A 22,954-nucleotide genomic window follows, 5' to 3' on the forward strand; every position below is an offset into this window, starting at 1 on the left:
CTTTGATGTCATCACAGGTGGTACACAAGCCAAACAGCCTGGGGAGAATGGATCTAATGGTGACAAATGTAAAATAATACGTTTTTTGAAGGACAAACTATAGGAAAGAAATACGGTGTCTTAATTCTTTAAAGATAATTCAGTGTACACAAAAGCACCTAAATTTAAATAGTTGTCAATCAAAAAGCTAATTTGATTGGTTGACCACTTTATTTTCTCCTCCTTTAATACTTCCATAAAACATCCTTGCAAACAAGGCAGTATAGTTAAGAAAGGGCTACAATTGGTTGGGCATGGTGGCCCATGCCTAGCACTCTGGGAGGCAGAGGCAGATAGATTGCTTGAGCTCACAAGTTAAGAGACCCAGCAAAAGTGAGACCCCGTCTCTACTAAAAATAGAAAAACTGAGGCAAGAGGATCTCTTGAGCCCAAAAGTTGAAGGTCGCTATGAGCTATGACGTCACGACACTACCCAGGGTGACAGCATGAGACTCTGTCTCAAATAAAATAAATAAAAATAAGAAGGGTTACAATAAATAAAACTTGAAGAGTCTGGCACATTCTGCATCTAAGAGGCTCACCTCTAATAGGACAAAGTGTTCTAAGTATAATCAGAAGCTTAATGTAAATAAGCAGTTGAAGTTCTGGAATGCCTTTATGCATCTGTTTGTATAGCCACAATAGTAATTGAAAGAGGATTTTAATCCTAGGTGTACAATAAAAAGATGATCCAATTTCCTGCTCTGATGCACAGGTTTTGTCAAGAGAAGCAGTTCATATTGTGCTTTTTCTGTCCATGCATTCCCCACCCTAAAGATCTCGGTGGAAGATTTTAACTTGTTTTAAAAATGCAATAGTAATTTACAACATTTATGTGTTTATCCTTCCAGAATTGACCACTAGCCATTAGTAATTCTAATGGATATCTTTTTATTCAAGTTGGCACTTTCCCCAAATTTATTGCATTTAGTTAGTAGGACTCACCTTGTAGAAGATGGAAAGGCCTAAAAAGTACATGAAATCCATGCCAGGTTTTAAAAAAAAAATAGGATCCCACTGGAATTCAGTTTTATTGTGGCTGCAAATTAATACAGCATTTAAGTTTTTTTTTTTTGCAGTTTTGGCCAGGGCTGGGTTTGAACCCACCACCTCCAGCATATGGGGCCGGCACCCTACTCCTTTGAGCCACAGGCGCCGCCCAGCATTTAAGTTTTATTAAACAGTATTTAAACACAGCTAAGTGTTTGTTGTGTAGTAAGTACATCGTCACAGTTTCTGAGGCTGTCACCAAGTTCCTCAGGTATTTAACACACATCTGCATTAAACAATCTCACCAAAAAAAAAAAAAGTTTGATAAATTTTATTCTTCATGTTTGGATAAGGGTACAGATTCAAGACCATGTCTTAAAGTCCTGGTGATATCACTGTGCTAAAGATAAAAGCTGTGTTCTGGCCAAGAAATTAAGCAAGAAAAATCAGAAAGAGCAAATGCTGTTGCTTCTTATACCAGGACATACAGAGTTCCCTCAGTGAACGTCATTCCAATTGTCTTCACAGTTCAATGCTGGGGAAACCTCAATGTTTTCTACTTCATCTATGAAATCACTCAATTGGCAGGCAAAACATTTTTTATGACCTAGTCCTAAAAACATGAGAAATACAGGAACAAAAGTAACAATAAACTCGTGCTCTTATTCTAACATCTGTCTATAAATGCATGTGGTAGTAACAATTGCTATCTAAAATTTTTATGAACGGCAAAAGCCAGTAATCACTCCCATTTTCAACAGTCTTTTTGCTTGCTCATCTAAAGATGCTTTTCAGTTTTCAAAAGATCAGTTATTATTATCCTCTTTGTGTCCCTAAGGAATTAATAAAACATACATTATTTCTAAATGGTCCAGTTAAAAAATTAAACAATAAAAACATGGGATACATTATCATCGACAGGTTTTTTTCATCATAACAAAAAATGCAATATAAACAGAACTCAAGTTTTGTTTTATTTTTTGTCTTTTTTTTTTTTTTTTTAACAAGTCTGTCAAGAGTAATACCGGTTACACAGCTGTAACCTTCTTAAGGAAAAGGACCATTAAGTTAGCAACAAATACTTGCTGGTGAAAACACATTACTAGCATTTCAAAAATTTACAAATTTAACAAAATATTCTAAACAGCAATCTTCACATGTGTAAACAAAGTATCAATAACTGGCTTATCCAGTTTCCACTGCACATCAAACAGGCTGAAAAGTGAGAGAAATCACCTTTGATTTTAAAAGAGTAATAATAAAAACTAAACTAATTTATACCCACATATTATGATCCTAAGAGATATTTTGGGAGGAGGATGCTGGAGGGAATTAGAGACAGGCTAAACTTAACATCATCTACTGTAACAATCTGTTCATTTACTCATATTGCCTTGATACTTTACAATGATTTTTTTTCCTATAGGATAATACTATTGTTGCTGTAGAACCTATAATTCTTTTATTCCCCTAAAGAAATGATCTATTTCCCATTAGATTTCATAAACACACTTGAAACTTCAGACACAATAGGAGAATGGTTTCCTTTTGATTTTCTGAGGCCTTCTCTCTGTAACATCAGAGATATTAACAGTTAGGCCTATACACACATGCTGCCATAGAGAGTTGGGTGGTATGTGCACCTCCTATTTCAAAAATACAAGCAGAAAGTAGGTCTGGAGAGGGGCAAACTGCAACTCAATTTCTGCTGCAAACCTATCACCAGGAAAGCTAGGTTTATTCCTTCACTTTGCTGATATAGTCAGTGAATTTGCTGATGCTTTCTTCCTGCTGTTCTAGGGCATCCAGAACAATGCCCATTGGTGTCTTCTTCAATCCTATTCCTTCCATTTTATTCTCCAGCTTGTTCTTGAGGTTCCGGAGTCTCAGTGATGCATGGATAAACATCACTACAGAGAAGAAATACATGGTTACCACCACAGCAACAATTCCCTTTTGCCACATTAATATGATACTCCTTTCTCTTAGTAAACTGTCTCAGTTATCTACAGTCCAATCTGCTTCTCTCATTGAGCCACATCTTCAAATGGATCCTTGGATTTTTATATAAATGTCTTTGTCAAGTTATACATAGTTTTTTTTCATTTGTGAAACAAAATGTTGTATTCAGCAGGAAGGACCACAATCTGGCAGCCACGCTGCTTCCTTCACTTTAATGCCATAGGTGAATCAATGTGATTCTAACCTACCTAGAAATCACCTAAGGTTTTCCAGAAGGAACTCTTGCTCAATTCAGAGATTATCTGTAATTTGTTCCCTGTAGGAAACAAAGAAAGACACATGCAAGAGGCAGGTGGGTGGAATCCACCTTTAAAGTGCCTCCAAGACGCAGTTTTCCAAAATGTTGCAAATAGATTTCTAGATTAAAAAAAAAAATAAGTATTTTTATAGAATTTATGTGGCCCACTGTTCCCCAAATTTGCTTGACCATTAGGAATTACTGGAGTTTGTTAATTAAGAAAGAGATTCCCTATCCTTTCTCCTGGAGCTCCTAAGCCATAGCCTTAAAGGAACAGGCCCAGGAATCTGTATTTAAACAGTGATGCCATGTGCTCTACACCAGTGATTTTCTAACTTTCATGCAAATCAAATAGAAAGCCTATTAAATGCCCAAATTCCTGATCTCCACTACCACAAATTCAGACTGTAAAGACTAATCCCGTTAGGTAACTGCTCCAACATGCTTTTTATGATATATGAAAAAGAAAACTCAGGTTCACTTACACAGCAAAGGAAAAGTGATACCAAACATAAAGACCATGACTCCCCCGAACATGGATATGAGGAAGTAGCTAGCCAGCATGACCGCCATGATGAACGTCGTGGGGTAGCGCTTCTTCATCTGGCGAAGGGCATCTTTATTGTGGGCTGCCCACACAAACACGGTAAACACCAGCACTACCACAATTCCTCCAAGGATCATGTTGAATGGGCTCAGAAATCTAAAAAAAAAAAAGAACAGGGTGAGACCAGCTGAGCAATAAAAACAGCAAAAGGAGGAAGAAAAGGGAAAAAGAAGTGAAAATGACTATTGACAACTATGAGAATTTAGCAAGCATTTCATCTCAGTTGTTTCATTTAATCCTCATAACCTTAGGAAGGATACACTATTAATTCATTTCTCAAATGGAGAAACTTAGGCACAGAGGTTAGAAAATGGTAGAACTAAAATTACACCCAGAGGGCCCAGTGGGGTGGCTCACACCTGTAATCCGAGCACTTTGGGAGGTCAAGGTGGAAGGATTGCTTGAGCTCAGAAGTTCAAGACCAGTCTGGGCAAGAACGAGACCCCTGTCTCTACTAAAAATAGAAAAACTAGTTGTGTATTGTGGTGGGTGCCTGTAGTCCCAGCTACTAAGGGTGTTGAGGCAAGAGGATTTTGTGAACACAAGAGTTTGAGGTTGCTGTGAGCTGCTGTGATGCTACTGCACTCTACCCAGAGTAACAGAGTGAGATACCATCTCAAAACAAAACAAAACAAAACAAAATCACACCCAGGCAGTCTGACTCTCACCAAATTAGTCAATCTATCTCATTAGGAGCCCACTTCTTTTGAAGATTAAAGATTAAAGCTTTTGAAGATTAAAACTTCTTTTGGAGGGGTTGTGCTTCACTTCTATATCCTGGCCTCTAGTACACAGTAGGTTGTATTTTCTTAGCTCAAGGACTTAGTTAAATCATCATAAAAGTCACCATTAGTAGGAGTAGAGGCCAGGCAATGGCCTTCATACGCCAGATCCAGTCTACAGTTACATTTTGGTTTGGCCAAAACAGTGTTTTTAAAAACTTTTACTCATGTGCTAAAAAACAAAAACAAAACAAAAAAACAACAACATAAAATTTGGAATTTTTTACTTCTCCTGGAACAAGAAAATCTAACAATGCTAGGCCTACTTCCGCATCTGTCCACAAATGCTAGATTGCCCTTTCTCTCAGACAGAACAAATGCTTTCCATTTTGCCTCAGACCCCACTTCTCTCTACTGCGTGCCTCACCCAGAGGCCCAAAGTGAGCTGTTATTAATCACTGCTTTTCTAAGAGCTGGCATGAATTACTTTCTACATAACCCACCATGGAGGAATTTGAGTTTATGACTTCTGGTATAGAGAGCACATTAAAAATCTTTTAAAAGGCCCAAAGTATCATTATGAGATGGGTTATCAGCTGAGATTTCCAAGTACATAGCTCCAGATTCATTCTTATATAAGCCAAAGCTCTTTGTTATGTGATGGCAATTATATAACTATTGCTAATGGGGGAACCCTTCACATCATGAAGAAGAAATTTAGAACAAGTATTTCATAAATGAGAATGACTAGGCCATTACAGTCTCCTACCCCAACCCACTGTGAATACAAAACCCTTAACAAGTCATTTGTGGGGGTGTGAGTACAATGAGTTATTAACTTTTGACTCTAGAGACTAATGAGGATCATAGTTGTACAGGACAAAGAGTGTGTTTTCATCATGCTCTGAATATCACCACGATTGACTTGAAATGAGTGTTGGGGAAAACAGGATAAGGGAACGTGATGCCAAGAGTTTACTTTCTCTGAAATGGAATAAATAGATGAAGAATTTTTTTTTTTTTTTTTTTTTTTGTAGAGACAGAGTCTCACTTTATGGCCCTCGGTAGAGTGCCATGGCCTCACACAGCTCACAGCAACCTCCAACTCCTGGGCCTAAGCGATTCTCTTGCCTGAGCCTCCCAAGTAGCTGGGACTACAGGCGCCCGCCACAACGCCCGGCTATTTTTTGGTTGCAGTTTGGCCGGGGCCGGGTTTGAACCTGCCACCCTCGGTATATGGGGCCGGCGCCTTACTGACTGAGCCACAGGCGCCGCCCAGATGAAGAATTTTTACTCATATTTAAATTCATATTCACAATAACCATGATTCTTTTTTAAAAATCCCTTTAAATTTTAGCACTAATTTTGCCTCCTAAAACACAAAAGCTATTTTGAACAGTTTTAAGTTTTTCACACTTTACTGTGTGCAATCAAGGGATATAACTGATGTCAAACTGCTTCAAAAAAGTTAAAAATTTTTATTAAAATGCATAAAAGTAAACAGTGGTAAAAGTAAAACTAAACTCTACAGTAGGGCGGCGCCTGTGGCTCAGTGGGTAGGGTGTCAGCCCCATGTACCAAGGGTGACAGGTTCGAACCCGACCCCGGCCAAACTGCAACAAAAAAATAGCCAGGCATTGTGGGGGTGCCTGTAATCCCAGCTACTCAGGAGGCTGAGGCAAGAGAATCACCTAAGCCCAGAACTTGGAGGTAGCTGTGAGCTGTGATGCCAAGGCACTCTACTGAAGGCAACAAAGAAAAACTCTGTCTCAAAAACAAAAACTCTACAGTAATAAATTGATTATTTCGTTCAAAACCCTTGCAAATACACCTTTCAAGTCAATAAATCCCCTCCTCAGAATATGGTCTAAGGCAGTGATTTTTCAACCATTGTGCCGTGAGAACTTTTTAAATTATTAATTATTTTTGAAAGTAGTTCAAAGCATAGTAAATATTTTCTTTCTTTTACTCTTTTTTTTTTTTTTTTGACCAACATAATTTAAATGTTCCGGGAAGTTTAACTGCAGGTTCAAGTGTGCCATGAGATAAGAAAGCCTGAAAAACACTGGTCTAAGAAAATGAAGATGCAAAGACTGAGTGGTAAAAGTATTCTAATTAGTATTATTTATGATTACAAACTTTTAGAAACAACTATATGGCCAAGTTACTAGTCTTTGGCATATATAGCCATTCTGAGAAAAAGCTGAGGTATATTTAAGGAGTGGGTAAAAGTAACTAATACGTTAACACATTCTGTGTTATATATGTCACATGATTTATCATAAATGTCAGCTCAAAAGTAGAAATTTCTATAATTAGTATATTATTTTGTAATCATAAATAAAATGAATATATGAAAAAAGAAATTATTAAAATATAACAACATTCTGCTCTCCAACCCACAAGCCAGGCTTGGCACAGACCAGCTGTAACGAGCCATCTCCACTTATTCCATCTCTCCAATAACATTAATGAAACTTTGATTCAGCATAGCTATTCCTTCTCCAACCCAAACCTTGGTTCCCTGCTCATCTCCCAGCTCCTCCTGTGGTCAATCTGTACCACCCCCAGCTTTCCCTAGTACCCAGCATCTGCACTGTCCACTCACCCTCCCCCTTGCTTCAGGACTATCTGGGTCTTCTTGGCCTCTCTGCACTTTTCCTTCTTTTATTTTATCTGTGTTATGTTCTGTCTCCTGAGATAACCCTAAACTTGGCCTGGGAAAGAAAAACAATTTCCATATAGGCCTAAGAAAAGCAAGAATCAGACAGGGCAAAAACCAAATCCTCTCCAGCAGATGATAGGGAGACTGAATGAAGAAGCCCAGAAACTCTCACAGATGAATAAATCTTATTCTTATCACCAAAAAGGAGTCTGACCAAAAGACTACAGTCAGTTCGGTGTCTGTAGCACACTAATTATGGCTCTGGCCACATACACGGAGGCTGGTGGGTTTGAACCCAGCCCCGGCCAGCTAAACAACAATGATAACTGCAATAAAAAAAACAGCCGGGAGCGTTGTGGTGGGCCCCTGTAGTCCCAGTTACTTGGGAGGTTGAGGAAAAGAATCGCTTAAGCCCAGGAGTTTGAGGTTGCTGTGAGCTGTGATGCCAGAAAAGCTCTACCCAAGGGCAACATAATGAGACTCTGTCTCAAAAAAAACCCCTACAGTCATTACACCAGGTAGTAGGGGAAAGACACTGATATTTAAAAATGAACAAATGAAACAAACTCTTTACAAAGCCTTAACTTTGACTTATAACCTACCCAAATGTTTATGCTGTAAAAGAAAAGCAAAGATCAAAATTATAATAATAAAAAAAAGATCAAAATTAACACAAAGAACTAGAATGAAGGGTTAAAGTTTAAGGAAACTTCTTTGCATAAACTGCAAATAGGAGATTGTGGGTTGGTAGCAAAGTGTCAAAGGGTTCCTACTCAGTTCTTTCTAGAAGGCTTATTAAAATAATTATTCATGAAGTGAACCACATAATAAAACTCACGTCAATCTTTTATATTTCCTCTGGACAAGTAAAATAGACATTTAGGTTGAGTGTCTAAATAAAGGTCAGGACAAAGAACAATGAAAAATCCAGGGTTGGGGCAGTGCCTGTGGCTCAAAGGGGCAGGGTGCCGGCCCCATATGCCAGAGGTGGCAGGTTCAAAACCAGCCCTGGCCAAAAACTACAAAAAAAAAAAAAAAAAAAGAAAGAAAGATCCAGGGTGAACTCAAGCAATTCCAAATTTGCTTTTCACCTGTCTCTGCTGTTCGTGTTCAAGGGAAAAGATGAGAGCAAGAAGTCCTATAGAACTGGTTTTAGCTTACAACCAGCCTAGCTGGTTGTAATTAGAAAGTAACTAACTTTCTAAGCTGGAAAAAACTAACAAAGTTACTTGGCGCAGAAATTATTTTCTTTCACATTCTGATTACATGAAATTCCATTCTGAGAAATGGTAAAATATGTACCACTCCAGTGCCTTGGCACTCACCTGAGCTTGGAATAAAATAATACACATACACAAACACATGAGATTAATTTCATTTTTTCAGCAAGTGTAGGAATTTGAGAACCAGTTCTTGTCTGAGATGCTTTCCGTCAACAGATGGGCTGTTAGTCACACCAGTCACGTCAAACCCCAAGAACCTTTAGGACAAAACTTTCTATAAATACGCCACCCATATTTTATGTGGACAACTGCCACTGGACTCTGCTGGACGGAGTTTCATTTACTGACAACCCTTCAGTAAGAAAGAGGGAGGGACAGAGAGGAAGAGGGAAGAAAATAGACAGGAGGAGGGGAGAGAGACAGAATATACCATCTTCTCTCATATATGTATAGGAGATATAGGATCTACTTTGGCACCTCAAAAACATTGAATATGTTTTTCTATTGTAAAATAAAAACACATACATATATCACTCTAGTCCAATAAATAATAATTTCCAACAATAGTTAAAATTCTGGTGCAGTCATTATGGTTGTAAAAAGATTTAGAATCCCATTCCAGAAATTTTGCAACCATCTTCAAAGATGAATCAGTCTGGTCTCGTACAGATGAAGAAACTGCAGCCCAAAGAAGTGAAGAAATATATTCAAAGGAGAAATGAGAAAATGAGGGTGGCATTTGTAACAGTAACACACAATATAACAGTTCCGTATGGTCAACTGGCTTCAGAAATTTCCCCCCACCATTATTATTTTTTTTTTTTTTTGTAGAGACAGGTCTAACTTTCTGGCCCTCGGTAGAGTGCCGTGGCCTCACACAGCTCACAGCAACCTCCAACTCCTGGGCTTAAGCAATTCTCTTGCCTCAGCCTCCTGAGTAGCTGGGACTACAGGCACCCGCCACAGTGCCCGGCTATTTTTTTGTTGCAGTTTGGCCGGGGCCGGGTTTGAACCCGCCACCCTCAGTATATGGGGCCGGCGCCTTACCGACTGAGCCACAGGCGCCGCCCACCATTCTGACAACCCCGTTCTTCCAGTCAGGGTAAACAACTAAGGATCACCCTGGGAAATCCCTCCACACTCATTTCTCTCTGAAGGAAGGTGGCTATTAGTGGGTGTGGACACATGTTCTAAACTTGCCAACATGATTCAGCTACCTATAGTTACGGTTTTACCACAAGTTGCTGAAGGGGGAAAAACTCATAGCCAATCAAGAATTTTAGAGCTAGGAGGGATCTTGGCAGCTCATCTCACTTTACATATAAGCAAGCTAAGGAATAGATATGTTTAAGGTCCCCAAATGCAGGGTTTACCACAAAATAAGTCTTCAGATCAACTCAAGGGCACGTCTGGTAGCTTCTGCCCTGGTGCAATGCCAACAAGACTCAAACAGGCAGCAAAATATTTCCTCAGCTGTAGAGGCAGCTTTGCCCTGAGCTCTAATTTTCTAACTGAAAAAGCTATTTTTTGAAGTGTGGTTCCTGAAGAAGGCTGACTCACCAAGAAAAGGGGAATCATTTACTCACAGTGGACTTATCTAAATTAATGATGTTCTTCTGTGGTCCTTACCGGCCAGAGGGATCACTGCAAATACGAATCCACCCATCCCCTTTCCTGCTTCTCATTGCTCTTAGAACAAAACCAGAATTCTTTACACATTTTACAAGTCTTCACAGGGCCTGGCCCCTGCCTGCTGCTGTAGTCAGGCCCTCTGTATCCAGTTGGTTTGTACTAGAGACAAGGGGTCCTGAAATCCAGTCCACACTCCATTCTCCAAGCTTAAAATGTGGCTGAGGCCACAGCCAATAGGAGAATAAGAGGTACACTAAATGTTACTAGGATGTGTCCCCTTCCTTGTTCCTTTAGAGAACTATGATGAAAGACACACATGAAAAAGCAAATGTGAGCGAAATCATCTAAACTCCTACACAAACATAAGGGATAATTATTATGAATGACTGACTGAAGCAAAAGGGTGCTTTTTTTTTGTAGAGACAGAGTCTCACTTTATCACCCTCGGTAGAGTGCCATGGCATCACACAGCTCACAGCAACCTCCAACTCCTGGGCTTAAGTGATTCTCCCGCCTCAGCCTCCCGAGTAGCTGGGACTACAGGCACCCGCCACAACGCCCAAGCTATTTTTTGGTTTGCAGTTCAGCCGGGGCCGGGTTTGAACCCGCCACCCTCGGTATATGGGGCCAGTGCCCTACCGACTGAGCCACAGGCGCCGCCCGCAAAAGGGTGCTTTAACCTGCCAGGAAGAGGAGCCTTTGCCGCTAGTGTACCATCAAGCTAAACACTCCCTGATCCACTGTCTTTGTAGAAGTTGGCATGTTAAAAGTATTCTGAGTAAAACATACCTTGTGGACCTCCGTGTTTTATTTTGCATTTATCAATCTAATTGTGTCAAACGGTCTATAAAAAACCAGTGTATGGTGCCCCATGATTGCATTAATGTACACAGTTATGATTTAATAAAAAAATCTAATCGCTTATTTTATTTTTAATAAGCAACAGGTTGAACCTGGGTTAGAAACCAAATATCTAATTCTTCTCATAGTGCTGAAGCTTCAAATAATAGTCCATGTACAAAGCCCTGATTAGACTGCAATAAATCCCCTTTTAACTTTTTATTATGGAAAATTTCTAATACATACAAAGAACAGTGTAACAAATCCTCATGTGTACTCCGCACTGCCTTCTCCAATTAGTAACCCATGGTTATTCTTATAATCAATAATTATTTTTTAAAAACTTAAGTGGATGGCTCGGTGCCTGTAGCACAGTAGTTATAGCGCCAGCTACATACACTGAGGGTGACGGGTTCGAACTCCGTCCAGGCCAGCTAAACAACTGCAACTGCAACAAAAAAATAGCTGGGCGTTGTGGCAGGCGCCTATAGTTCCAGCTACTTGGGAGGCTAAAGCAAGAGAATCACTTAAGCACAAGAGTTTGAGGTTTGAGGGTGGCGCCTGTGGCTCAGTGAGCAGGGCACCGGCCACATATACTGAGGGTGGTGGGTTCAAATCCAGCCCCAGCCAAAATTGCAACAATAAAATAGCCAGGCGTTGTGGCAGGCGCCTGTAGTCCCAGCTACTCGGGAGGCTGAGGCAAGAGAATTGCCGAAGCCCAGGAGCTGGAGGTTGTTGCTGTGAGCTGTGTGATGCCATAGCACTCTACCATGGGCGATAAAGTGAAACTCTGTCTCTATAAAAAAAAAAAAAAAAAAAAGAGTTTGAGGTTTGAGTTGTGACACCACAGCTCACAGCAAAAAATAAATAAATAAATAAATAAATATAAACTAAAGTGGAAAGATATCTGTTTACAAACTGTTCTTCCTCAATGCTTTTAGTAGAGTAAATTTTTAACTAATTTACTAAGGATGGTCACATGGCAAGTTCCTACAGAGCTGTGGAGAGAAGTAGACAAGGTTGGACAAATGTTAATGAGCTTGGTAACACACAGACACCCTACCCACAAGTTGCTTGTCTATTTACCTCTCACTGACATCCAATTTCCAAATCCTTTTTTCTTCCTCTGAAACAAGAAGCTACACTGATGGGCTATGAAGATGAGTAGTAGGAACAGAGCTTTCTGCTTTCCAGGTGTCTCCATGAGCAAATGCTTAATGGGAGAGAAGGCCAGGAAATTCTATTTATGGTAAATGTTTGCAGAATGGGAGTTGGTGGCTGGTAGGTTTTGTCTAAGATCACAGGCCTTGAAACCATTCTCTCAAATAGGAAGCCAAACTCATTGCAACATGCAGAGGAGGGTGTTATGGGTAAGTTTGATGAAGCTAAGAGATAAAGGACAGAATTCATTTGCCTAAAAGGAAAGATTTTTAAAAAATGGCTGACATTGCTACTTAATTAGACATTAAGTAGGTAGGTCAAGAACTGGATCATGGGTGGTGCCTGTAGCGAGTGGGGCGCTGGTCACATACACAGAGGCAGGTGGGTTCAAACCCAGCTGGGCCAGCTAAAACAACAACAACCACAACCAAAAAATAGCCGGGCGTTGTGGTAGGCACCTGTAGTCCTAGCTACTCAGGAGGCTGAGGCAAAAGAATCGCTTAAGCCCAAGAGTTTGAGGTTGCTGTGAGCTGTGACACCACAGCACTCTACCCAGGGTGACAGCTTGAGACTGTCTCCAAAAAAAAAAAAAAAAAAAGAACTGGGTTTCCTGTACAGAGCTCTCTGTCCCTACACTGATTGAGAGCATCTCCCTTCTAAGGGAAGGGATTAGGAATCCAAAATACACTCATTTATTTGCACACTCACCTAGAATCACTGCAAATCTTCACCTAGGGAAAGGAAACAAAAACCACAAATCAAAAGCTACAGTATTGGCTCAGCGCCTATAGCTCAGCCACTAGGGTGCCAGCCATATATACTGGAGCTGGCAGGTTCGAACCCAGCCTAGGCCTGCCAAACAACAATGACAACTGCAACCAAAAATAGCCAGGCGTTGTGGCGGGCACCTGTAGTCCCAGCTACTTGGGACTTAAGCCCAAGAGATGGAGGTTGCTGTGAGCTGTGACACTACAGCACTCTACTGAGGATGATATAGTGAGACTCTGTCTCAAAAAACCCAAAAAAACCCCACAGTATCAGGGGACATTTTTTAAAAAGTACGTATAGCGAGAAGTCAAGAACAAGATTACATAAAAAGTGTCAGAGGTGATTTAATGAAAGGCAATTCCTACTAGATGAAGAATCTTTAGGTTAAAATTTTACTGTGTGGGCAGCGTCTGTGGCTCAGAGGAGTAGGGTGCCAGCCCCATATACCCCATATGCCAGCCGGTTCAAACCCGGCCCCAAACAAAAACTGCAAAAAAAAAAACTTTACCGTGTGTTGACAGACCTCTTAAAGTTCTGCACTGAGAAGAAACACAGGTAGGAGAAAGGAGTACGAGGTTAATTCTGGAAGGACTTGGGAAGGCTGGATGGAGTTGTACTCCTGATTGTATCCTGAGGGTCGCACAGAGTCCAACACATGGTAAGTGCTCAGTTAGTATATGTTCAACTCAATAGAAGGCTTCTAAGGTGCACATGAGGATAAATAAAATTTAATAACCCTTTCTCCTATCCATTCTCAATGTCTCCCTTATTCCCAACACCTGAGAGTTGTAGAATTTGAAATCATAATGTACAGAGGAGATCAGATAAGTCACGTTGAAAAGGATGTGTGTTTATGCAGCAGTGCATTCCGTAAGCCTGCTATCCTTGTATAAAAATGACGCATTCTGTGCCATCTTGCTGCTCCTCTACACTTTAACTCTGACGATGGCAGGAATCACAGCTGTCTTGTTCTCCACTATATCTCACAGCTCTTTGTCTAAGATGTTAGTAAGTGCTTTATACTCTTTGTTGAGTGAATGAGTGAAGCAACACAAATAAGAGTAATATTTGTAGAACTTGTATTGAAGCTGACTAATCTCAAAAACATTTCCACTAGGCTGGGTGCCAGCCACATACACCAAGAGTTGGCAGGTTCAAATCTGGCCCGGGCCTGCCAAACAACGACAACTATAACCAAAAAATAGCTGGGCGTTGTGGCACCCGTGGTCCCAGCTACGTGGGAGGCTGAGGCAAAAGAATCGCTTGGGCCCAGGAGTTGGAGGTTGCTGTGAGCAGTGATGGCACTGCACTCTACCCAGGGCAACAGCTTGAGGCTCTGTCTCAAAAAAAAAAAAAACATTTCCACTAGCTTTAGCATAAACAGACTGTAATTGTTTTAATACATTCCCATTCAGAGCATCCCAGGGCTATTGTATTCTTTTTTCTCTACCAACTGGAAACTTGGTTTTTCATTCTTGCAACATTTAAAGGTACAAACAACATAAACATTTCCCAATACCAGATGCTAGTAGCCTTAAGCCTAGAACATACTATGAAACTAAATTCATTTCGAAAAGATTACAATAATGTTCTTTTCAAACTAAGAATTACCTTAGCCTTCCAAAAACTCATTACCAATTTTAGCAACTGAAAGCATAAAGTGGTAGCTATAGATTACACCTTTCTGTAACACCCCATAGGCAAAATTATCAGGCCATGTGATGAAGAGTTACTTTAGTCAAGAAAACATGGGTTCATTCATTCAGCAGCTATGTTGTTCTGTTCAAAAGGGGAGGCATAAATACATACACGTGAGCATAAAAGCACCCCGGTGGTTGGTGAAGCAGCCAAAGCAAATTCTGTATATGGCTGGTGATTCTAAAGCACACAGAAATAGCCTCTGGTGGCAGGAAGGAATTTTTGAGAATAAGACAGGCATAATAATACAAATATTGTAAGGGTCAGGTATTCTGTTACATTTGGTTAATCAAGGACTTTAGAAAATTTGCAATCCTATTTAATGGAAAAATTATTTTACTTCCTATCAATAAATCAAGCTACTATTAGCAGTTTCAGTTCTAATTAGCCACATGACCTCAAACCTTTATATTTCCAAAAGTTAAGGAATTCAGTAGATAAGTGGTTCTCCACTTTGGCCCGAGGGTATGTATCTCTAACATTTGGGGAGTTAAAGAAAAAAACAAGCAATATTTGGATCCAGACAACAACTGTACATTTAGATACCTGGGCATATAGATACGTATATCTGTTTAAATTTTCTCAATGTTTCTTTTGAGCCAGGCCAGCTGGTTGCCGCTCAGGTTTTAATGTGCCTGTGAACCATCTGACACTCTTGATAAAAGGTAGATTTTAACACAGGTCTGAAAAGGCCTGAGATTTTTCCTTTCTGAGAAGCTTCCAAGTGAAAGATGGTGCTGTTCTATGGCTCACATCTTGTACAGATTTCTCCAACTCAAACCTTTTAGCATTCCATTAAGAACACAGAAATCTTCATCTACACCTAGAATGTATCACATACTTAGTACTTAACTTGCAAGTGCAATTAGGTGTTGCCTTTGTGTTTCACTTTTAAAACCAAGGCAGAGACTTCTATTACCATGTATGATGTGAAAAGACTATCTTAATGCCCAGATGACTCATATCAAGGATGAAGAAGGTAAGTCATGGCCACTCCAATCTTAGACATTTTTTCCTCCTTGATTTAAAGAACCCAAAGCCATTTTCAGTAAAACATCACATTTCTTAGCCTGTTATTCATGCTATTCCTTTTAAGTCATTCAATCTCTTTTGAAGTTATAGCTAAATCTCAAGAAATTCAAGCCTTCAGGAGGAGCAAAAGTCTATAAGAATTACCAGTTGCAATTATGATAATACCACTAAAGTGTATCTATCACCTTATACTTTTAGGAGAATGTACAAGTTGTAAAATTTTAAATGTGACTGTTACCTAGGATTAATGTAATAATAACAGCAGCTAATGTGTGAGTGTTATCAATTGTTAGGCCTTGATGTACTTCGTATCAATCAAGTCCTTTAACTCCTATTTTATGGCAGTCAAACTCGAGAGCAAGGTGAACTTTGCAGTAGAAAGCTACTAAATGCAAATGCTAGAATTCTATCAGAAACTAAAAAGACTGAGTCTGTGGAACCAGTAGAGTCTTCTAGGCAGTCTAATAAAAAGATGATAGCATAACAAATTTAATACAATGAGATTAATGATCAAAGCTGTGTAAAGTTTCCAATTCCATTCCATTCTTATGTTTGAAAGGTCAGGAGAGGTGGCTTCTCAGCCTTTTGGCTAAGATCAAGTGTGAAAGGTCAGGAGAAAAGAGCTAAAGTCAACTTGCTTTGCTACATAATTATCAAGAACTCAGTTTTTGTCACTTGCTAGGAAGGGCTCATATTTAGTGAATGGTGATACTGAGGAATCATTTTCTTGGTGGGAGAGCAGCAGTGGTTCCCTGCTACTGCAAAATTTGGGGAAATTTTTTGATGATCATGGGATGATCAAGCTACTGGTATCTTGTGGATAGAGAATGAGGATGGTAGCTAAATGCCTTACAATGCACAGGCCAGCCCCCACTGCAAAGAATTATATAGTCTGAGATGTCAATAGCACTCAGTTGAAAACCTTGCAGCAGAGTACTTGAGTAAGATTTTACAAGGACAACAAACATTCGTGAAGGGTCTGAATTATAACCTTTTTAAGTTAAATTTTTACACAGCTTTACTAATCCTGAATAATATGTAACATAGTGCCTTCAGCAATGACCCAGCTAGAATCATTTTAGAAGAATGCATTTGTAGCTATGTGCTGGCATGCTGCTATGAGCTTCAAAATAATTTGTTCTGTTCACTAGGTCAAAAGTTGCTCCTGTCATTGTGCTGAGACCTCATGTTCACTTACTAACTCTCTGCACTCACCAACTACATATATCCTCCAGGATATCAAGAATAACATCAGAAGCAAGCCACGAATGGTGGCTCATGCCTATAATCCTAGCACAATGAGAGGCTGAGTGGGGGGAGGCTGGATGGATTGCTTGAGGTCAGGAGTTCGAGACCAGCCCGAGCAAGAGCAATACTCCATCTCTACTAAAAATAGAAAAACTACATGGGTATTGTGGCAGGCACCTGCAGTCCCCCTGAGACAAGAAGATCACTTGAACCCAAGAGTGTGAGGTTGCTGTGAGCTATGACACCACAGCATTCTACCCAAGATGACATAGTGAGACTCTGCCTTAAAACAAGCAAACAAAGAAGTAAACAAACAAACAGCAACAAGAAAAGGAAAAAAAAATTGCAAACAAAACCTACAGTCTCTGGCCTAAAGGAGTCTTCAGAGTAGAGACAAGTCAACCACTTAAAAACCTATGTGGTAAGTAAGAAAGATCCAGGCACCAGGTGTGGGGCCCAACTGACACAAGGGAGTGAGAAACAAAAGGAGGCTTCCTCAAAGACGTGGTATCAAAGCTAAGTCTTGAGAAGCAGGAGTAGGTGAAAAAGCTGGGGACTGGGGTTTGGGTGGATGGTATTGCTCATATAAAGATGCTATCTGAAGGCGGCGCCTATGGCTCAAAGGGATAGGGCGCCGGTTCCATATGCTGGAGGTGGTGGGTTCAAATCCAGCCTCGGCCAAAAACCACAGGGGGAAAAAAAAAAAAAGATGCTATCTGTGTTTCTCAGTAATCTTTCTGATAACACCCAACAATGATAAAAAATAATAAGATCTTATGAAGCAAAAACTAGGATGCTGGCACTATTCTAACAGCTTTGCCTATGAAGCCTTTGACATACGTACTATAATTAGTCTTATACGACAGAAGAGGCAGCTGAGGCACAGGGTGATCCAGGTGACTTGCTCAAGGTTACACAGCTAGTGACTGGCATTTGGGATTCAAACTCACTTAATCTGGCACTAATGGCTGGATTCTTAATCAACATTATATATAAGTTGATTCTTAATCAACTTGAAAAACTAAAAGTTATAAAAACTATCTTTAAGAAGAGATATTAGCTAAGAGATTTAACCAGAATTAATCTAAGAGGAATTGTAGATGTACTGAATAGAAGTCATGAGCCTGGTGAACATGCTTTTAGGATAAAGACGAAACTTTTGTGGATTATCAAACTCTGCCTATTTAGGACTTCAAACACAGATTTATCTCTATCCTAGTTCTTCTTTATCTCCAACTTGGCATAGGAGGTTCTTGCTAGTATTTCTGGATCTATTAATAGATTATATCTGCATGGTCCTCCCTCTCCCTTCCTACATTCTTCTTTTTTTTTTTTTGTGGTTTTTTGGCCAGGGCTGGGTTTGAACCCGCCACCTCCGGCATATGGGACCGGCGCCCTACTCCTTGAGCCACAGGCGCCACCCCCTTCCTACATTCTTGAAGAGCAGGCCCTCTTTATCCTCACCCAAGACAGCTTTCAACAAGGACAGCTGAGGCTAGCACCCCTCCAGCAATGCCCTTTAGGTGTCTCTTCACCAGCATAGAATAGAACCATTGAAAAACTCTTTTGAGTACAGTCCCTTCCCCAGGTAATTTCAGGCCACATTTTCACACAGTCTTCCACCGTATCTATCAGAAGCCTTTAGATCCAGCACTGCTTGAAGCCACCCATCTACTAGCAGCACTGATGGATGATAGTTCTGTTTAGAATGAGAAATGTTCAACTAAGCTCCTTGACCCTGCAGACATTTGGTTTCCTCCTTATGACTCACAGGAAGATAGAATAGTAGTTAATAGCATGAGACTGTTAGTGACTTTGAGCAAATCATTTAATCTCTCTGACCCTCAGGATAATAATAATAATAACAGTTTATTTATTGTGTTGCATGACATAATACAGGTAAAATACTTTGTAAGATAACTGTCATTCAAAGACTCAATAAATGCTGATTAAATTATAAAGAAAAAAAGCAATTTGTGGTAAAAACCTATAGACTGTATTTGTAGATGCAACAAACACAGTTGAAAGTTATACACCAACCTTTCAACTGGAATATGAAAGAAATTTCACATTTTGCACACATGCAATTTTATTTTTTCTTTCTTTTTTTAAGCACTGTACATTTTATTATTATTTTTTTAGAGACAGAGTCTCATTTTGTCACCCTTGATAGAATGCCGTGGTGTCACAGCTCACAGCAACCTCTAGCTCTTGGGCTTACTCGATTCTCTTCCCTCAGCCTCCCGAGTAGTTGGGACTACAGGCACCTGCCACAATGCCTGGCTATTTTTTTTGTTGCAGTTTGGGGCTGGGGCCAGGTTCAAACCCGCCACCCTTGGTATATGAGGCCAGTGCCCTACTCACTGAGCCACAGGTGCCACCCCACACATGCAATTTTCAAGACTACTTTCACTACTGGACTATATCTTATATAAGTTTTTTTTTTTTTTTGTAGAGACAGAGTCTCACTGTACCGCCCTCCGGTAGAGTGCCGTGGCATCACACGGCTCACAGCAACCTCTAATTCTTGGGCTTACGCGATTCTCTTGCCTCAGCCTCCCGAGTAGCTGGGACTACAGGCGCCCACCACAATGCCCGGCTATTTTATTTTTGTTGCAGTTTGGCCGGGGCTGGGTTTGAACCCGCCATCCTCTGCATATGGGGCTGGCGCCCTACTCACTGAGCCACAGGCGCCGCCCCTTATATAAGTTTTTAAAAATATGAATAATTTTTTAAAAACTTCTTGGCTACTTTTTGCATTTTCCTTCAAAAAACTCAGCAGGAGTGGTGGCTCACACCTGTAATACTAGCATTTTGTGGGTGGATCACCTCAGCTCAGGAATTTAAGACCAGTCTGAGCAAAGCAAGACCCCGCTTCTACTAAAAATAGAAAAACAAAACAAAACAAACTAGCCAGGTGTTGTAGAGGGTGCCTGTTGCTATAGCTCATAGCAAACTCAAACTCCTGGGTTTGACTGATCCTTTTACCTCAGCCTCCAGAGCTACTTAAACCCAGGAGTTCGAGTTTGCTATGAGCTCTAACACCATGGCACTCTACCCAGGGCAACAGAGTGATACTGTGTCTCAAAACAAAAAAAAAAATTCACGATCAACATATATTTGAGGCTTGGCACAGTAGTACAATGGTTACAGCGCCACCCAGGCCAGCTAAACAACAATGACAAAAAAAAATAGGGTGGTGCCTGTGGCTCAAGGAGTAGGGCCCCGACCCCATATACCGTAGGTGGCGGGTTCAAACTTGGCCCCAGCCAAAAAAAAAACTGAAAAAAAAAAAATAGCTGGGCATTGTGGCAGACGCCTATAGTTCCAGCTACTTGGGAGGCTGAGGCAAGAGAATCGCTTTAGCCCAAGAGTTTGAGGTTGCTGTGAGCTGTGATGCCACAGCACTCTACTGAAGGTGACATAGTGAGACTCTGTCTCAAAACAAACAAACAAATAAACATATATTTGAAACAGAGTGAGAAGGGCTAACTCCCCTAAACTACCTGACTTAATGGCTTAAGACACCATACTGAGGGAACTTTCTTTAGTCCAGAGGCTAGCCCTGGGTCCTCCCAACATCAAATGGATTTCATAAAAGCAGCAAGGCTAGTATCTGGTCTGGGCAGTGTACTTCTTTGGAAAAAAAAATAACTTTTGCTTCTTTGCAAAGAGAAAGAAAAAAGGGCAGAACAATAAATGCAAACCTATTTACTAATTATTCTGTTCTTTAAAACAAGTTTTTTTACATATTGCAGGAAAGAAGCCTCAAGCACAGAGCTAGGAGCGGGTTTATAAGGCAGTAGTTACATCAGGCCTCAGTCCAGCCCTACCCAAATTGTACACTGACTGCTACTCTAATGAGGAGTCTGTTCAGAGCCAGTGCCCTTTACACACCAAACCATTCCCAGAGCTTCCTTAAGCAAAGCAGAATGAGAATCTGTGTAATTGTCTACACAGTCCTACATGTGGGCTTCCACTTTTGCATGAGGTGACTGCTGTGAGCCACACCCAGAAATTGTGAGCTCTTCCTTTCTCTGCTGTGCTGTGTATTTGCTCCTTTAGCTTCTCACCAACTGCCACGAGCCCCCGGGGCCAGAATTCAAGTCTGATTCATCTTGGTGTGTGCTGAGTTTGGCATGGGGCCTGGCACAGAGAGGTTGCTCAATAAACACACCAACTAACAGCAAGCCAGCTTAGAAAACCGTTCTATTCACCCTCTCCCACACCCCCCAAGTTTGAATTTCTCCTTTTTCTTTCAAGCCAGCTTGCTTTTTCGGTGTTTGCTCTGAAATAGGAATGTCAGGAACTTCTTTAACGGCAAGTGAGACCTTTATAAAGTCTAAGGTGGCTTTTTCTTTAAAAATGTGTAGGAGATCAACAAGATGGAGATTGTTACCACACATACTGCAAAAGTGACACAAGCATTTCTTAAAGAGTGAGCACAAGGAAAGGTGGCCTTTAGACAGGTGTGTGAGTTTGTGTGCGCGCAGTCTTAATTAACACAGGATACTTTTAAGTATCAGGTATTGAAAAGGCCCTCAGCTACACAGAGACCCTAGTAAAGACAGAGAAGGTGGCTGCGCCTGGCAACTCCTGAAAGAAAAAGCCAGAGGGCCCTGTTCCTAGAGGCACGGTACCTCACACTGCAAGATACGCCCCCAGGGGACACCCACCCTCTTGCTTCCAAGCTCAGTTTTCCTGTAGTGTGGCAGGCACTAGGCAGACAGAGCAACCAAGCGCCTCGCCACTTAGCTGCCCTTATACACCACCACCCCGCATCCACACCTTGTTGTTTCGGCCAGTTCCAGGATGAGCCTACACCTTTGTGTTTTCTTTTCTTATCCTTCTTTCTCTCTTTTCTTTTCTTTCTTTCTTTAAAGTCAAGGGCTCTATATCTCCGCAGGGAGGGCCTGATCCAGGCACAAAAGGGGAAAAAGTAATTTTCCTTCCACAAGTTTGGCAAAATTTCCTCCATCCTCCTTCCCTTAGGGGCCCCCTCACGTCTCAGCCCTTGACGCAAAAAGAGAAAGGGGATCGACTCCAGATTCTGCGGCCTCGCCCTGCGCACAAGTTTCCACTGACTTGGCCGCTTGCAGAATTGGCAGAGCAGACGCCGAGCGTGGACAGAGATCGTCTGTATTTCCCGGGATGTCGCGCCTCGAGACCCATCCGTGCGGACCCGGAATCGGTGACCCGGGGGACCCCACTTACCCAACCACGGAAATCATCATGGCAGCCACCACCAGGTAGTTGGTCTGGTAATAGAGCAGGTTGCTCACCACGCGGTTGTTCCATTTGGAAATGTCCCGGAAGTCTGGCCGGGCGAAGCGGTCAGAGCCTGGGAAGAAATCGTCCCAGGCGCGGAGCGGGGCGATAGTCACGTCCATGTTCTTCGCTGAGCTTTCTTCGCCTCCGGAATCCAGGGGCGGCGGCGGCGGCAACCGATCAGCTGAGCGGGGTTAGAGAGATGACAGCGGCAGCGTCTCGATCGGCTTTGCGGTTGGTAGGCAGTAGAGCAACGGAAATTGGGAGCAGGCGGGCGTGTTTGCTCTTCTTTACTTCTCCATTGGCTCTAAGTGATTACGGGAAAACCGAGACCTCTCGCGTCAGAGCTAGGGACTGACTATAGAATAGACACGGTAGAAAGCAACGGAAGGAAATCCCCTCCCTGAAGCGAGGTGGCAATACCTTCCTTAGCAGTCCAAATACAAACTAACCCCTGTGTAATACCTTTTTCTTTTTTTGAGTGTTAATCTTGTTTTCTCTATGATTTAGAAAAAAATTTTGGCAGCTGTTCAGATGCCAATCTAAGTGAAATGGAATGGAAGACGACTATAGCGTAACTGGAAGATGAGCTGGTTTTGAAAACTAGGTATTACTAACCTCTGCACATCTCAATGCAGTTCTCATATGTTCTCTGTTTTAGCCTGAGTCACTCTGTGTGAAATCAGATTGGCAAAAATGGCAAAGAAGGCCTTGCAGAACAGGAGGGCGTCTTGTTTTTTGACTTTTCCTGTTCTCCCTTTCTATTCTCTCCAGGCAAAATTGTGGAACTGCTGTGCCATT

The 22,954-nt window shown here is 41.2% G+C and overlaps 1 protein-coding gene across 1 annotated transcript; it reads right to left on the reverse strand.

Moving 5' to 3' along the window:
* Nucleotides 1-1,982: 1,982 nt before the first annotated feature.
* Nucleotides 1,983-22,298, reverse strand: ARL6IP5 (ADP ribosylation factor like GTPase 6 interacting protein 5). The gene is made up of 3 exons (XM_053598600.1): nucleotides 22,100-22,298; nucleotides 3,775-3,992; nucleotides 1,983-2,939 (listed from the first exon to the last, which is right to left on the reverse strand). The coding sequence occupies exons 1-3, from the start codon at nucleotides 22,273-22,275 to the stop codon at nucleotides 2,767-2,769; spliced, it is 567 nt and encodes a 188-aa protein (XP_053454575.1). The 5' UTR covers nucleotides 22,276-22,298; the 3' UTR covers nucleotides 1,983-2,766.
* Between the last annotated feature and the right edge of the window lie 656 nt (nucleotides 22,299-22,954).

Source organism: Nycticebus coucang, chromosome 8 (assembly GCF_027406575.1).
Source record: "Nycticebus coucang isolate mNycCou1 chromosome 8, mNycCou1.pri, whole genome shotgun sequence".
NCBI lineage: Eukaryota > Metazoa > Chordata > Mammalia > Primates > Lorisidae > Nycticebus > Nycticebus coucang.